The sequence below is a fragment of the Drosophila montana genome, unplaced genomic scaffold, assembly GCF_035044405.1.
Source record: "Drosophila montana isolate Dmon_TW-CO22-7 unplaced genomic scaffold, ASM3504440v1 contig_1900_1, whole genome shotgun sequence".
Classification (NCBI taxonomy): Eukaryota; Metazoa; Arthropoda; class Insecta; order Diptera; family Drosophilidae; genus Drosophila; species Drosophila montana.
The window spans coordinates 253292-272280 of record NW_026996820.1 but is presented as its reverse complement, the minus strand read 5'-3'; the positions used below and the strand labels follow the sequence as shown (position 1 = coordinate 272280).

Sequence of the window (18989 nt, the reverse complement as noted above, 5' to 3'; positions counted from 1 at the left end):
GTGGTTATGTTGATTTATATGATCCACTGTAACTCATGCAGCAGTATTTAAACCAGCAGCGGGCAAGCGACTACGTCATTTGCCAGTGTACTGCGTAAGAAACAAGTCGTGTCCTCAATATGTATGTAAGCATACATGTAATGCTGCTTCTCGTGTTAACAACACAGCACAAATGTTTGGGATTTTACATCAGGAATAATGATGAATCCCCAGCAAAAGTTGGTGCTACGTTTGATAGTCGCAACAATGAATGGGGAATTCTTCAAAATAGGCTTGGACTATCCCATGAAAAAGGTAAAATTAAATACTGTGCGTCGAAACTTCTTTCGTGTCATCGTTAATTTGACAAATCTTTTACCATTTTTTTTTTTGCTTTTAGTCGAGATTCTCAAATCGCAAAAGGATCAGCAAGGCACAAAGAAGTTGCTGCATCGATTTATTATGGAAAACCCGAAGTACATAAGTACTTCAACAACTAATAAAAAAAAACGTTCGAGTAACCAGTTTAAGCGACTTTTCCGAGCTTTGGTTAACAACTTTGAAAGCTCAAAGAGTACGCTACAAACAACTTTTAAATTTGAGTTGACAGATAGGCCTTTAAAGTCATTAAAGCGTGGTCGGCGGAAGATTGCTGTAAATATGGTGTCTGACATGTCGTCTGAAGGAGTGGACCAATTACTTAAAAGTTTTTACCTGAAACACAATATCGACCAATCAAATTATGATAATGACAAAGCTGATCGACCCTCTGATAATGGGGATTACAGTGATATGGACATACTACGAAGTCAATTAATGGACACAGACTCCGATTATGCGTATGATAACCTTTACGAAGACGAAGGCGATGTAGGCCTTACTGCTAAATCCCATCAAAATTCTGAATATGGTTCTTTCCAAGATTTAATCCTACAGGCAAAAAGAAACCAATGGGAAACGGAAAATGAGGAAACCAAGTTGCATAGTCCCATCAATGACCACTTTATATAAAATAAATAATAAAATGGTCTTAGGGGCTGTGCAAAAGATGTTCATATGCTGGCATTGAACCGGAACTTAATTATTAATATTGTCAACTTTTAACAGCTTTAACTGTGCATGGATTTATTTATAATAACTTCAAAGTGCCCTCGTTGTTAACAATTTATTTAACTATTATGATACTTACACAAACATTAAATATTATTCTAATTTATTATAACTTAAATTTAAAATTAATAAAAATGAACCACTTCCAAAAAACATTGTTGCATTAGCGATCCATTTCGAACAGTGAATAATGTGGCTCCAACATATTGAAACAAGTGCCTTGAACAGTATGATGATATACATATATGGAAATATACATACGTATAACACCTAATTTTTTATCGGAAACATCTGAAGACTTTGACCACAGGTAAAGTAACAACTAAAGGTTAAAAGTACTGGTACTACTAAATTAAAAAATGTATTTTCCTTTTGCGGAGGCTTCAACCATTTGTAAAAAATTTATATTTGAGACGTATTTTTGTACCCTGTAATGGTATGGTAATGGGTAAAAAGGGTATAATGTATTTGTGCAAATGTATGTAACAGGCAGAAGAAAGCATCTCCGACCCCATAAAGTATATACAGTACGACCTCGCACAACGCAACCTATTAAAATATGGCCAATTGCGAAAACTGAGGTGGTTGCAAAAACCGAGGCAATATTTTCTGTTGACCACGAGACCTATTTAAAAATAGAGATGCCTTTGCTAACCATTAAAATTAAAGTAAATCGAATAGTTCTGTGCTCAAAGCAAGGATTTCATTTTACTTTATTTATTTTTTGCAAAATTGAGAAATTATGGTCTGTACTTTTTTACAATTTATACTTTTCTGAACAGCTGTTTACAATGTTAAGAAATCGGCTGTTGCAATTATCGAGGAGTTGCGTTTAACGAGGGTTGCGTTGAGCGAGGTCGTACTGTATCTTCTTGATCAGCATCAACAGCCAAGTCGATCTAGCCATGTCCGTCCGTATGTATGAACGCAAGGATCTCAGAACCTATAAGAGCTGAGTCTGAAATTTTAGCTGTAGGTCCTCCTAGTGCCCGCGCAGATCGAGTATAAATCCTGTTTTTTGAGCAAATTGGGTAAATAATAAGAGCTAGAGTCACCAAACTTGATATGTTGCTTCTAGAATAGTATAAATATATCAATATCTTTCATTTTATACCTATCGCCACCTCGCAGCTACCACCGAAAAGCTATAAATCAAGTTAATAACCCAACTTGTATATCCCACCAATTTAAAATTTTAATGCAGTTTACTTTTCAGAATACATTTTCCATAGCACATTAAGATGTACTGTAGAAAATTTCATTAAGATCGGTTAAGTAACAAACAAAAGTTATGTGTATTGGCCTCACACGTGTTAGCTAGCGCAAATTGCAAGAATTTCTGTATACATGTACACACACACACATTCATGCGCGTCTTCTTTGAATTTTATCAACAGCATGTAAATGCGATTGTATTGTTTTCTGTGATGCTATTTTAATTGGTACTTTTCTCGTTAAGACTTAATTATTGGTGTGGATGTTTGAGTAGAGGCGGCGGCAAATAGTGCGGTCTGTTGCGAGTTCGAACCGTACCGAGGAATATATTTTATATACCCTATACCCTTGAAAATGGGTAACAAGGGTATTATGCATTTGTGCAAATGTATGTAACTGGCAGAAGGATGCTTCTCCGACCCAGTAAAATATATATATTGAAATCCTGTTTTTTGCGCAACTTTGGTAAATAATAAGATCTAGAGTCGCCAAACTTGACATGTAGCTTCTAGAATAGTCTATATACAGATATCTTTCATTTTATAGCTATCGACACCTCTCCTTTACCACCACAAAGCTATAAATCAAGTTATTAAACCAATTTATATTGCCCAGTAACTTAGGCCACAATTAATGCAAATTTTAATACAATTGAGAATACACAAAAATTCTATATTCTATTCTAGAATAAGATGTACTGTCGAATAATTCATTAAGATCGGTTAAGAAACACAAAAGTTATGTGCGCATGTGTTAGCATCAGCTAGCCTAAATTCGAAGAATTTCTGTATACATGTATACACACCCACATTCATGCGCGTCTGCTTTGAATTCTATCAACGGCATTGCAATTGCGATTGTATTGTTTTCTGTGCTGCTGTTTTAAATGTTTTTTTTTTCTCATTAAAACTCGATCATTGGTGTGGATCTTGAGTAGAGGCGTCGGCAATTGGTGCGGTTAGTTGCGAGTTCGAACCCTGCCAAGGAAACAATTTTTTATTTTTTTTTTATTTTTCTTTATTACTACTAAGGGAAACGAGCGCGTGGCGCGAGCTGCATTTGGTGTTGAAATAAGAGGGTTCAGGGCATCCGCTAGTCGAGAGCTCCCGACTAGAACCTCTTACTTGATTGAATTCGCAGAAAAATCGAAAAAAATTGTGAATAGTTCACCTTCCTCCTGTATTTACATACGTAATTTAATTAATTGGGTGTCGTTTAAAATATATATATCATAAGAATTGATGACCCACTTAGAATAAAAGCTAATCAAAACTACATCAACAAATCAATAAAAAGTGCTCTTGTCGGGAGTGCCCGACTGGGAGATACCCTGAGCCTTTTTCTACCAACACCAAATGCAGATAATTATAATTGATGGGTAGTTCCGATTGATTTTCTTATTAAATTTATAGCTATGGAGCGAATGAAAGATTGCCGGTGTCCATAAAATGAAAGGTACTTGACCATGTTGACTTTGTGAAGATAGAAAACAACCTTTATAACCTCATAACACATCATGATGATAAACTTTTCATAAATATTGTTACGGCAGAAATGCATAAAAAAAACACCCCACGAAAACAATGTACTGTGTTTTGATTGCCAATTGAAGATTGGTATCGATAGATGAGCAAATATATCGATGAACTCAAGGGGTGCACAAATATCAGAGTCACAAGTTCCTAAGCGTGTCTCGGCTCACCTTTAATAGGGAGAGCAGAGAGCCTCCAAAAAAGAGAATAATCCAGAGCGCAGTGCAAAAATCCGTCTGTGCAAAAATCACGAATATACTTTATGGGGTCAGAGATGCGGCCTTCTCCCTGTTATATACATTTGCACAAATACATTATACATTATAAAGTGTTTTTATTTACTGCTCTGGCTTAAGCTGGCAAAGAAATACATTTTCTTAGTTTTCTATCGCTGGATCATGCATGACCTATCCCAAATTTGTGGACACATGAATGCGTGTTGTGTACTGAGGTTGGCTCTGTAGAAAATCTGTTTTTTAAAGTCGATGCAAATATTGATAAAATTTCTTTAAATTAAATTATTAATTAAATTATTATTATTTTTAAGAAATAAAAATAATGAGAGATGAGTGCAAATTTTTTGTTTCTAAAAATTCTTTTTATCAATTTTTGTTTGTATCAATTATTTTATTCTCCGCCGGTCGAACTAGCTACCGACGCATTTAATTTACACTATTTGTATTTTTGGCACTCTTTTATTTAATATCGGGAACAAACTTGATCTGCGCGGGCACTAGGAGGACCTACAGCTAAAATTTCAAGTCTCTAGCTCTTATAGCTCTGAGATCCTTGCGTTCATACATACGGACGGACGGACAGACAGACGGACATGGCTAGATCGACTCGGCTATTGATGCTGATCAGAATTGTTGATCCTGTTAAATACATTTGCGCAAATACATTATACCCTTTTTATCCATTTGTAATGGGTTAAGGGTATAAAAACAAACATATGAAATATATATGTACATAAATATGTGCATACACTCACTATAAGCTGTAAGCAGCCGCTGCTTCTTCCCCCGTACACTCTGGAAATTCGTTTCTTTAATAACTTTATGCTTAATTTATAGCCCACTTAATGTCGCAAACGGACTAACTTCTTTTTAGGACTGATTGTTGGTTGAATGTCAATAATCATATGTATGTACATGACTGACATACTGACATGTACATGCATAAGTACATACATGCATATACAGTGGCTCACAGCTTATTTCAACATTTCAACTACATTAAAAAAACTTTGGGAGACTATAAAAACCAAAGTGTGAAAGATATTCAAATTATTTAAATGCCGGTTTTTCAATTATTCTTTCAAGTTTTAAAATATGATTTCATATATTTTTTAAACATTATAACAATTAACAAGCAAGAGGTTCTAGTCGGGAGCTCCCGACCCTGAACCATCTTATTCCAACACCAAATGTAATTGGCGCTACGCGCTCGCTTGCTTTAGCACTAATAAAGATAAATTGAAATAAAAAAAAAAGTTCCCTAGGCAGTGTTCGAACTCTCAACTAACCGCACTACTTGCCGCTGCCTCTACTCAACAGCCACACCAGCCAAAAAGTTTCAATTTCCCCGATAGGTTTCGAACTCGCAACAGACTGGACTCTTGCCGCCGCTTTTACCCAACAGCCACACCAATTATTGAGTCTAGATGAGAAAAAAACAAATTAAAATAGCAGCACAGAAAACAATACAATTGCAATTGCAATGCTGTTGATAGAATTCAATAAAGACGCTCATGAATGTGTGCGTGTTCATATATACACAAATTTTTGCAACACGTGGGCAGCCGAAACACATAACTTTTGTGTTTCTTAGCCGATCTTAATGAAATTTTCAGCAGATCTTATTGTACTATAAAATATTCGTGTATTCTCAAAATGACAATTGCATTTAAATTGTGGCTTATATTGGTGGGCAGCATAAAATGATGTTTTCACTTGATTTATAGCTTTTAGGTTGTAGCGGGGAGGTGGTGATAGCTATCAAATGAAAGATAATTGATATATATATATATATATATATATATAGTGACATATTCACAACAACAGAATTTTGAACCACTGTTATTCATAAGCTGCATTGCATGGTATAACCCACTGTGTGTTTACAAATTAAATAATTATAACAATAGCATGCCTTTTGCAGCCGAATTCAAATAATGCTAACAGCAGCAAAAATCATAAGAGCAGAATGCCTTCTGCAGCCAAGCTCACATATTGTCAACAATCATTTATAAAAAAAAAACTGACCAACAGAAAGGCGCTAGCATAATCAAGCTGCAGCTACTGTCCCTTTGCAAAAAGTCACGTACTCCAATTATTATTTAGCTATAAATATAGCGTAAGCCAATTTTTGTTCTTCAGTATTAATCCAGTTATTCAACATAATAAACTGATACAAATTCACTCTCTTGAAATAAAGTCTTTTTATTCAAACTTATAACTACGTTATTGGCGCAGCCGGTAGGATAACATTTTGTGAAAAGAAATAAATTTTAAGTTCGTGAGTGATAGATCAATTAAAGAAAGGCTTATCCATACAACTGGTGTCTTCTCTGATCAACAAGTGTAATTGTGCACAGTATTACAAGTAAATCGAATATATTTCAACTCCAAAATTCGCTATCCGCAAAAGAACTTGACGTGTTAAAACAATTCAAGCAACGTATAAATCCAATTCGGTCGTTGCAACACAAAGTGAATTTCGTGACACCTAAATACCTAAAATTATTAAAAAATTGAGCAACCAGAAGGCTCTCATGTTGCTGCACTTGCAGCAATGAATAAATTAAACGACCAAAATTTAAACCAATTGCTTCAACAAATACGGAAAGTGCCAGCCTTTGAGGGAGACCCTATAACCCTGGGTCCATTTATCAGAAGGATGGATACCTACTTCAACTGTACTCTACTCACAATGAACGACAACAATGCATCATATTCGGGGCGATTGAGCTTCAGATATTTGGAGATTCCCAGAAGGTACCTAGAATGCTGCAAATCAACAACTGGTCCCAACTCAGGGAAGCCTTTATCTCCGAATACAAGACGCAAACACCCGTGGAAGAACTACTGCGAAGACTATATAATACCAATTATCAAGGTAATTTACGTAGATTTTGTAGTGAGGTAGAGGCTAAGATAATAATTACAGCTGACAAGTAAGAATTAGAAGGGAATTTAGATAATTCCAGATTGTATACAAACGCTACTGTAAACGCTAACACTGTAAAAAATTTAATAAATAAAAAATTACCAGATAGACTCTTTATCTAATTCGCAAGATACGACATATCTACTATTTCAAAATTAAAACAAGTAGCACAAATGGAGGGCTACTATGAGGAAAATTATTATAACAATAATAAAAAACAAAATTCTAACAATGCTATAAATTATACAGGAAATACTAAACCTCAATTTACCCCAAATTACATAACTACTAACAATAATCAAAGCCACAATATTTCACATCACCCTCCGAACAACCAAACTTATTTTAACCAAAATAAGCAACTAGCTCGAGAATTCAAACAGAATTTACAACATGCACAAATAAATAACCCCATAAATCAAAATATTTCTCAAGGTAGATTTATACCAAATCAATCGAACAAGCGTATACGAGAAAATACTAGTGGTTCCCAGAAAATGCAGGTTGATGAAAATTATCAGCAATCAGAAAACTATCAGGGTAACTATGTACAAGAAGAGTATGGTTGTCAGAACAACCAATATGAGGAGTTTCAGAATAATGAAATAAAAGACGACAATTATCCAATTGGAGCCTCGGGACAAGCCAGTACATAGAAATTAAAATTAATAAATTAAAATTAATAAATGTCTCATTGACACTGGGTCGTCAATAAATAAGATGAGGGAAATGTTCCTTAATATACCAGTTTATATAAGACCTACTTCGATTAGAACCTTGACAGGGATATCAAAACTAAACCATTATGTATCCACTGCACCTAATAAACTCTTTAGGCAAGATCAGATATTTTACATACATGATTTATCACTTTTTTACTTTTAAGCAGAAATTTATTATAAAAGGCAAACGACGCCATAATTGACTACGCTCATGACAGAATAATAATTAACGAGAGATCGTTCAATCAGAAGAAATTAGTTTGGGATCCAAATTCAGAAAAAAACTTCGAATCATATTTAAAACCAGAAAGTTATACACAAGAAATTAATTACGCAAGTAAGTAATGAAACAACATCGGGGCAAGATTACCGAGTTGATCTTTTAAACGATGAAGAAAAAACAAAACTATACAAATTACGGAAAAATTTCAGTGACATCCAATATCGAGAAGGTGACAATTTGACATTACCGAGCATTGTTAAGCATGAAATTAATACACATCATAAAAATCCAATTTACAAGAAACCATACGGTTACCCTTTCGCTTTCGAGCAAGAAGTCGAAAAGCAAATTAAAGATATGTTAACCCAAGGTAATATTTAGCATAGTCAGTCGCCTTATTGTAGTCCCTTATGGATAGTACCAAAAAAGGCAGACGCCTCAGGAAAGGCAAAATTTAGATTAGTGGTCGATTACAGAGGATTGAACGACATTACAATCAATGAAAAATTTCCCATTCCAAACATAGACGAGACTTTGGGAAAATTAGGAATATGCTCATACTTTACAACAATAGATTTAGCAAAAGGTTTCCATTAGATTAAGATGGACAAGAAACGAGTATACTCAAATGCCATTTGGACATAAAAATGCACCAGCAAGATTCCAAAGGTGCATGAATCACGTTCTTCGTGATTTAATTAACAATCAATGTCTTGTTTATTTGCACACATCACTTGATGAACATTTAAATTCAATAAAGTTTTTGAAAAATTAAGACAGGCAAATTTGAAACTTCAATTAGGTAAGTGCGAATTTAAAAAAAAAAAGAAACAGAATTTTTAGGCCATATTATAAGTCCAGAAGGCATATGGCCAAACAAATTGAAAGTAAAAGCAATACAATAAATTCCTTTGCCAAAAACATCTAAGGAAATTAAATAATTTCTAGGTTTATGTGGTTATTATCGCAAGTTCATTCCAGATTTTGCAAAAATTGCAAAACCCATGACTCTTTACCTTAACAAAGCAGCAAACATTGACATTAAAAAAGTTGAATACAATAAAGCCTTTGAAAAATTAAAAATATTAATTATGAACGACCCAATATTAATATGTCCAGACTTTAATAAAAAGTTTCAGATAACAACCGACGCAAGTATTTTTGCAATAGGAGCTGTATTGTCACAAGATAACAAGCCAATTAGTTTCTCAAGTAGAACGTTAAACGATCACGAACAAAATTACAGTACAATAGAAAAAGATCTTTAAGCAATAAAAATATAAATAAAATATTTTCGCACATATTTGTATGGCAGACCATTTGACATTTTAAGCGATCACAAGCCACTCGTTTGGTGAAACAACATTAAAGGACCCAACATGAAATTACAACGTTGGCGTATGAAACTTAGTGAATATAATTTCTCAATCAAATCCTTAGAAGGAAAATTAAACCACGTAGCAGATGCTTTATCACGATATTAGCACACAAGCTACAGCACATAGCGCTGAAGAAGATAATGAAAATTTAATACATTTATCAAAAAAACCAATAAACTATTTTAGAAGACAAATAGAAATGATTAGAAGTGATACAGAGAAAAGAGAAATTGAACCATATTTTAAAAAATTAAGAATAATTCTCTAGTTCTCTTCTTCTAACACCAAATGCAGATCCCACTACGCGCTCGTTTGAATTAGTAGTAATAAATAAAAATGAAAAAAAAAAAAAATTGTTCCCTTGGCAGAGTTCGAACTCGCAACTAGCCGCACCACTTGCCGCTGCCTCTACTCAAGGCCCACACCAATAATTAAGCTTTGATGAGAAAAAACCAATTAAAATAACAGCACAGAAAACAATACAATCGCAATTGCAATGCTGTTGATAGAATTCGAAGCAAACACGCATGAATGTGTGTGTGTACATGTATACAGAAATTCTTGGAATTTGCGCTGCAACTATGCTGCTAACACCTGCGCACATAACTTTTGTGTTTCTTAACCGATCTTAATGAAATTTTTGACAGTACATCTTATTGTAGAATAGAATAAAGAATATTTGTGTATTCTCAAAAATGCAATTGCATATAAATCGTGGCATAAATTAATGGGCAATACAAGTTGGATAATTAACTTGATTTATAGATTTGCGGTGGTAGCGGGGAGGTAGCGATAGGTATAAAATGAAAAATACTTGATATATATATACTATTCTAGAAGCTACATATCAAGTTTGGTGACTCTAGCTCATGTTATTTGCCGAAATTGCTCAAAAAACGGGATTTCAATATCGATTTTTATCGATTTCTTGGAAACGGGGCAAGTTATCGAATATCGGAAACAAACTCGATCTGCGCGGGCACAGCTAAGCTGGAGGACCTACAGCTAAAATTTGAAGTCTCTAGCTCTTTTAGGTTCTTATATCCTTGCGTTCATACATACGGACGGACAGACAGACAGACGCACATGGCTAGATCGACTCGGCTATTGATGCTGATCAAGAATATATATACTCTATGGGGTCGGAGATGCTTCCTTCTGCCTGTTACATACATTTGCACAAATACAATATACCCTTTTTACCCATTTTTTTGGGTTCAGGGTATAAACATCGAATATATAAACGTAAACATTGAAAAAGCTAAACACATATTGATAAAACATTTTTGCAACAATTCAAGCGTATTACACATTGAATACGATTCTGATTTTGAAATAATAGAACAAGCCTTTAGAGAAATAATGAACCCCAAAACAACTCAAAGATTACGAACAAATATTAAACTAAAAGACATTAGGAGCTATGCAGAATTCAAAGAAATAATAGTTAGCAACCACAAGAAACTTTTAAGAAACTTTTACATCCAGGCATCTTTTCGATGTCAGAATTTATTTATCCAAAACATAATTAACGAATGTGAAGTTTGTAATCTAGCTAAGATTGATCACAGGAACACATCATGTAAATTTAAAATTACACCAGAAGTAGAAAAAACCACAGCTAATTAACATGCATTGATTTATATTCAAAATTTTCAAATGTAATTGAACTTAACGGCTAGGATTGGATGGAAGTTAAAAGAGGACTCATCCAAATATTTAACAACATGGGAAAACCTATAACTCTGAAGACTCTAGCTGACATTTTCATTTACGCAGGTACACCTAATTATAATACCCAAAATATAAAAGAGACAAGAATAAATAATCTTAATAAAAACCGAAATGATTTCGAAGTAAATACAAAGTTAAGGAAAGCACCCATAATTCACGGTAAATTACATAACCCTTGCAAACCCACTGGGAAAATAGAACGAGAAGGAAGGGCTATCTCCGGCACGCCGAAGATTTAATACCCTTGCAGACCCAACCTTTTCATAATGTTCATATCTAAGAAGCACAGGGAAAAAAGTTAATGTATGGTAAGATGTATGGTTAAGATGTCTTGAAAAACAAAAAAGTTTTCCATACAACTTAATTTTCGACTGATTGTTCCTATGTCAGCTATATGATAAAGTGCTCCGATCTTAATAGGATTTTGCAAATATATGATATGCATAGTAAAACAAATAAATGCCGAGTTTGGTCAAGATATCGTGAAAAACAAACAAATTTTCTATACAACAACTTAATTTTCGACTGATCGTTCCTATGGCAGCTATCTGATATAGTGGTCCGATCTTAATAGGATTTTGCATATGTATAAGGAGCATAGTTAAACATTTTTATTTTTGTTTGGCATGATAACCATTTTATTTAAAATCTGCCTTGTGTTGACAATTATTAAATTTTTTGAAGGGTACTTGACTGGGTGTGTTTCATTTGTAGAGATTTCTCATTGTAAATAATGTGCGGTGGGTGCGGGTGTAATTAGATTAACTGATCTGGTCGATTGGAAAATCCAACGGGTGCACTCTCTTGAGTCTTCTGGTGGTGTTGCTGTTGTCCAGCAGTTCAAACAGGTATCTGCTACTGCTTTTGGCGATCTCCTCACTAACCCATGCTCATAGTGCATTGCCCGTATCTAAGAAGCACAGGAAAAGTAGTTAATGCCGAGTTTGGTCAAGATATCTTGAAAAACATAAAAATGTTCCATTCAACAACTTAATTTTCGACCGATCGTTCCTATGGCAGCTATATGATAAAGTAGTCCGATGTTGATAGGATTTTGCATATATATAGTTTGGTCAAGATATCTTGATAAACAAAAATGTTTTTCATACAAAAACCTACTTTTCGACCGAGCTAAAGATAGCTTTAAAACTGATAGACTAGTTCGCATAAAAACAGGCAGACGGACAGACGGACATGGCCATTTCGACTCGTCTTTTGATACTGATCATGAATATATATACTTTATGGGGATGTCTCCTTCTATGCGTTACACATTTCACGACAAAATTATAATACCCTCTGCAAGGGTATAAAAAAAAAGTTCCCTTGGCAGGGTTCGAACTCGTAACAGACCGCATTACTTGCTGCCGGACTCTACTCAACAGCCAGCCAAAATAATAAAAACAGTTTCCTCGGTAGTGTTCGCTCTCGTAACTGACCGCGCTATTTTCCGTCGCCCCTACTCAACAGCCACAGCAATAATTAAGTCTTAATGAGAAAGGAAGTGTTATCTTCGGCAAGCCGAAGATTTAATACCCTTGCAGACCCAACCTTTTCATAATACTGATAGTGTTTTGCCCGTATCTAAGAAGCACAGGGCAAATAGTTAATGCCGAGTATGGTTAAAATGTCTTGAAAAACAAAAAAGTTTTCCATACAACAACTTAGTTTCGACCGGTCGTTCCTATGGCAGCTATTTGATATAGTGGTCCGATCTTAATAAGATTTAGCATGTACAGTATAATTTGCTTAGCTGCCTCGAGTACTTTGCACAGACATTAAAAGCAGCTTTCCTAAAAAAGCAGTTAACTTAATTTATTTGTTTTCCTAAAAGTGAATCGGTTTCATAGTAACCTTTTTTACTTTGCACTGAATTCTATTTAACAGTACTAATATTAATAAATTAATTTAGTTTTTATTAACTTTGTGTATTTAAATTACGTTTCATTCAATTTCTATACAGTTTATTGTATACATAAGAAAAACAAATCAAAAATCAGCACATCTGATCATAGATTGCGCAGGTAACTTACATGATATTCATAGAAATTGTCAAAAATGTACTGCCCATAGCAGGCGCTTAAGTGCAAAAGGCTGTTAAGTTAGATCAAAGACAATATAAACACTAAGATGAGTAACGCCATACAACAAAATGCTACTATGAAGCTTGATTTTTTGAAAATTGAGAACGAAAACGAAATCTGTAGCATTGCGCTCTCACAGCCGAGAGAACGAAAAAGCTAAAAATAGAATGTGCTCTCAGCTTCGGCTCTATGAGGGCCGCGCAAGCAATTATGTTTGTATGCGTGTGAATATACATACATAACAGCATATTTGAATGTGTTGTTATCCACTGCTCTGGCAAAGTCTTTGGCTGGCAAAGAAACAATTTCTTAGTTTTTAGCGCAGATCACGACCTATCCCAAATTTGTGTTGATATATGAATGCATTTTGTGTACTGAGGTTGGCTCTGTACAAAATATGTATTTTTAAGTCGATGCAAATATTTATGTAATTTTTTATATTTGTATCATTCACGCATACAACGAAAGGTGCACGCACGCTATTGGCTGAGACAAGAACTTTTCTCGAGCATACACTGTCCAAAAAGAAGACTGAAATCAATCTATGTGTGCTATTTTCTTAACATAGTTATTGCGCAAGAAGCGCCTTGTGTAAAAATTATAAAAGTTCTTCAATTTTCCTGTAAAATTATTTGTTAATATCTAGGGTAATATATCATTTAAATAAAGCATGCATTTCATGGATAAAGTACAATCACTTTGCGTCGATCGTAAGCTCTAAACTTTTTCGCTCAATGTACTTCGAAAACGAAGCGACGCAAAGCAGCATCGACCAGCTTTGCTGAAGGCAGGCTGGCGACTAACTTCGTAGCTCGTGTCAGCATCAGCAAGCCGCGACTTCAGCATTCGTTCGTCTGGTCTTTGGAGAACGAACAACCAGTCGGCAGGCATGCCGTACGAAGCCTCAAAGGCCAGATGAAAGGCCAGGCTAGAAATTTTGCGTCGCATTCAAATGTATGCGCGTTACTCATCTTAGTGTTTATATTGTCTTTGGTTAGATGCACTTAACGTAATTAATTTCATACAAAATCTTACCGATTCGATGCAGCTAAGCAAATTATACTGTATATGAGAAGCATACTGAAACAAATAAATGCCGATTTGGTAAAGATATCGTGAAAAAAAAAAGTTTTTCATACAACAACTTAATTTTCGACCGATCTTTCCTATGTCAGCAATATGGTACAGTGGGCCGATCTTAATAGGATTTTGCATATATATGAGGAGCATAGTAACACAAATAAATGCCGAGTTTGGTCAAGATATCGTGAAAAATAAAAAATTTTTCCATACAACAACTTAATTTTCGACCGATCGATCCTATGGCAGCTATATGATATAGTGGTCCGATCCATCTGGTTTTGACATATGAACTGCGTGCAACAGAAAGAGGGACTTCTGCAAAGTTTCATAGAGATAACAGACAGACGGTCAGACGGACATGGCTATATCGACACGTCTATTGATACTGATCAAGAATATATATACTTATGGGGTCGGAGATGTCTCCTTCTATGCGTTACACATTTCACGAGAAAATTATAATACCCTCTGCAAGGGTATAAAAAACGATTTAAAATAGCAGCACAGAAAACAATACAATTGCAATTGCAATGCTGTTGATAGAATACAAAGCAGACGCGCATGAATATGGGTGTGTACATGTTTACAGAAATTCTGCTGCTAAGACGTGTGCGCATAACTTTTGTGTTTCTTAACCGATCTTAATGAAATTTTCGACAGTACATCTTATTATACCATAGAATATTTATGTATTCTCAAAAAGTCAATTGCTTATAACTTGTGGCTTAAATTGATCGGCAATACAAGTTGGATTATTAACTTGATTTACGGCTATGCGGTGGTAGCGGGGAGGTGGCGATAGGTACAAAATGAAAGATACTTGATATATATATACTATTCTTGAAGCTACATGTCAAGTTTGGTGACTCTACCTCATATTATTTGCCGAAATTGCTCAAAAAACGGGATTTCGATATCGATTTGTATCTATTACTTGGAAACGGGGCAAGTTATCGAATATCGGAAGCAAACTCAATCTGCGCGGGCACTAGGAGGACCTACAGCTAAAATTTGCTAAAAATCTCTAGCTCTTATAGGTTCTGATATCCTTGCGTTCATACATACGGACGGACATGGCTAGATTGACTCGGCTATTGATGCTGATCAAGAATATATATGCCTTATGGGGTCGGAGATGCTTCCTTCTGGTTGTTACATACATTTGCACAAATACATTATACCCTTTTTACCCATTTTTAATGGGTTCAGGGTATAAAAAGGTTTACACAAAGTCTGATCAATGCATTGGAGCAAGAGTTGAATGCTAGGTGAAAGAGGAAATTATTTCGCCATTTACTTATCCTACCAGAAGGGTTAGAAATTTGCAAATTGTAGAAGAGCCAAACGGAAATCTAAATCTTTGTTTGGACCCCAAGCCATTAAATAATGCAATTAAACTTGAACATTACCTAATTCCGACCAATAATGGCGCAACTGTCTCATAAAAAACTTTTTACAATCTTAGATTTATCGCACGGGTTTTGGCATATGGAACTGGACAGAAAAAGCTCTGACTAGACGACCTTCATGACCTTATTTGGTAGATACAAATTCAATGGTGTAGCATTTGGTATTAATAGTGCACCTGAAATGTTTCAACGGAAATTTTTGATACATACCTAATGTAATGATATACATATACTTTGACGACATCGGTAACACTTTAGGTAACACTTGCAAGGAACATAATGAAAAATTAAGAGTGGTAGAGCGTGCAAAATGTAATTGGGTTCGTTTTAATCCTGACAGAGTTCAATAAAGAAAACAACAAGTCGAATTTGTGGCAATATTTTATAAGAATGGCAAATAAGACAAAAAAGAAAACATCTTGAAGCAATTCGTAAAATTAAAACTCCAGATAAAAAGTCGGGTGTGTTGCGCATGTTTGGTCTTTTTAAATATTAAGGAAAATGTATTCCAGACCTTTATTGTAGAACAGCAAAACTCAGAAATCTAACGAGAAATGATGTCCCATTTTAATGAAATAGGGAACATTAAAACGAGCTTGATGATTTTCTTCGAACCATATCGAGTTATCTCCTTCAATATGTTTATGGCAAATCAAAGCACAAATCAAAGATGAAATGCCAGAATACGTGGCTGGAATGGACATTCTTTAATATGTGAGATAATATTTACTTTCTGTCTTTGATGCGTAATTTTCTGATTGTTAATCAACTTAAAGGAAAATCTGTTGAATATGTCATTTGTGAACTGAAGAAGACTTAAAAGCTATGGCTACCAAACTTAAATGTGACTACTATCCATTCAATACTTTTGTGTTTAAAAAATTCCCTACTGAGTGTAACATGGTTTTGCAATTTTTGAGTCCAAGATTCTTGCAGAGTAATGGCTTAGATGAAAAAGAAGTGACGATGGCAAAGAATATTTTGAAGCGACGTCTTGAAAAACGAATTTTCAATATAAGTAGCATCCTTGAGTACAATGCTACCCCAGCTGCAAGTCTGAACCTCGCTCCAAGTAAATAGTTTTTTTGGGAGGATGTGCAAAACAAAATTACCAGTTAAAAAATCTGAACTGTACCCAAATTTATAGAACAAAAAAACATTGACAAGAAATCCAAACAAAAGTATTATTATAACACGCACTCGAAAACTTTACGTCTATTTAACATAGGTGATAAAGTATTATTCAGGAAAAAAAAACCAATGAGTGGCAACATGAAGTTGCTGACAAAAAGTAAATATTAAATCAAACTAAAAATGTTATGTTAAATTATGATGACAATAGCATCATAAATGATACTAATAATACTTACGTAGTTTACGTACTTACTCGTAAATGAAATTAATCTCTATATATAAAACTGTTTGTACTGACTGACTGACTGATTGGTGATCAACGCACAGCCCAAACCGTAAGAGCTAGGAAGCTGAAATTTTCACGGTAGTTACCTTTTGTGATGTAGGTGCACGTTAAGACGGGGTTTCGGGAAATTCCACCCGCAAGTGTGGTAAATCGCGAAAAACGTTTGTATGTAACTTTTTTGTTTACCATCCGATCGGCCTCAAAACTTATTTTCAAAGATCTTTGTTCAAATTCATTTGAGGGGTGTTTCACACTTTTAGCAAAATCCATTTCTCCTTGGTGGAAATGGAGGTCAAAGATTTGGTGGGTGACGTTTCGCTCTCAGATTCATTTCCAGAGATCTATAAGAAAACTCATTTGAGACGTGTTTTACACTTTTCGCAGAATTCAAACTTCTTCAGGGGGAATGCGATTAAAAGATTTTTTGGGCGAAGTTTTTAGTTGTGTCCGATTTGCTTCAAACTTATTTTCTAAGCTCTACATAAGAACTTAAAATAATCAGCGATTTGGGAAATTCCACCCGCAACAGTGGTAAATTGGCGGAAAACGGTTGTATGAAAGTTTTTTGTTTACTATCCGACTCATTTTCAAAGATCTATGTTCAAATTCATTTCACACTTTTTGAAAAATACATCCCTCCTTGGTGCAAATGGGGTTCGAAGATTTGGTGGATGACGTTTTGTGTTCAAATTTATTTCCAACGATTTATTAGAAAAATCATTTGAGACGTGTTTCACTTTTTTCGCAAAGTCTAAACTCCTTCGGTGGAATATGCAAAGATTTTTTTGGTGAATTTTAAGTTTTGTCCGATTTGCATAAAAGTTGTTTGATTCCCGTCCGATCAGTTTCAAAATCATTTTCAAAGCTTTTTGAAAACATTGATTTTATAACATACGTGCCACGGGAAAGGCCGGGTTATACCCGCTAGTCCTTATATATTTGATGAATATGAAACTTTAAACAGTTCTAGCTCTGATGATGAATTGATCTCTAACTCACATAATAAAAATGTATTGAGCTCTGGTAGAACCATTAGACCTCCTAATATATATGGCTTAGTTACTATGAGAGTTGATTATTGCTATACTTGTAAATTTTCATTTCCAAAGATCTATATGAAAAATCATTTCAGACTTGTTTCACACTTTTCGCAGAATCCAAGCTTCCTCGGTAGAAACGCGACTCAAAAATTTGATGGGCTAAGTTTTAAGTTGTGTCCGATTTGCCACCGACAACAGCGGTTAATTAACGAAAAACGGTTGTAAAAAAGTTTTTTGATTACCATCCGATCACCTTTAAAAACATTTTCAAATATATTGGTCAAAATTTATTTGATGGCTGTTTCGCACTTTTTGGAAAATCCTTTGGTGAAAATGAGGGTCAAAGATTTGGTGGGTGGCGTTTCGCCCTTTATTATGTATAATTATGTATGTATGTATATACAACTGTATAGAAGAAGCATATCAAGTTTGGTTACTCTAGCTTACAACTCCAAGCTCAGGCTTGTTCACTTCCCGAAGCAATGGAAACGTGCGAAAGTCATAATGATGGCCAAACCCGGTAAGCCGCTAACATAGCTGGAATCTTACCTCCCTATAAGCCTGCTGCTGACGCTTCCCAAAGTCTTTGTGCGACTCCTACTAAGTCGACTTCTGGAGCTCGTCGAGGTCACGAGCCTGGTCCCGGACCATCAGTTTGGCTTCAGAAAGACTCACGGCTGCCCCGAGCAGGTCCACCGGGTAGTCAACCATGTGCTGTATCAACGTACGCGGATGACACTGCCTTCCTGGCCTCGCAAGAATCTCTACAAGCTGCAACAAATGCTGTTTGGCTGCTGCTGGACGAAACTTGGACAGCTAACTGGAACGTTGCTACTGGCTACTAAAGCCTCAAAGTAAGCTGCATATTTCCACGAAAGCACTGCTTATTAA

At 35.1% G+C, this 18989-nt stretch overlaps 1 protein-coding gene across 1 annotated transcript; it reads left to right on the top strand.

Moving 5' to 3' along the window:
- Positions 1-117: 117 nt before the first annotated feature.
- LOC135441252 (uncharacterized) lies at positions 118-990 on the top strand. Its single transcript, XM_064700789.1, has 2 exons — positions 118-294; positions 380-990. The coding sequence occupies exons 1-2, from the start codon at positions 120-122 to the stop codon at positions 988-990; spliced, it is 786 nt and encodes a 261-aa protein (XP_064556859.1). The 5' UTR covers positions 118-119.
- The last annotated feature ends 17999 nt before the right edge of the window (positions 991-18989 follow it).

What these genes read in the sequence shown, in the direction of transcription:
- LOC135441252 (XM_064700789.1), top strand. Translation starts at nt 120, where the DNA reads ATGTATGTAAGCATACATGTAATGCTGCTTCTCGTGTTAACAACACAG. An exon ending in TGGACTATCCCATGAAAAAG is followed by an intron (nt 295 to 379) that starts GTAAAATTAAAT and finishes TTTTGCTTTTAG; the next exon opens with TCGAGATTCTCAAATCGCAA.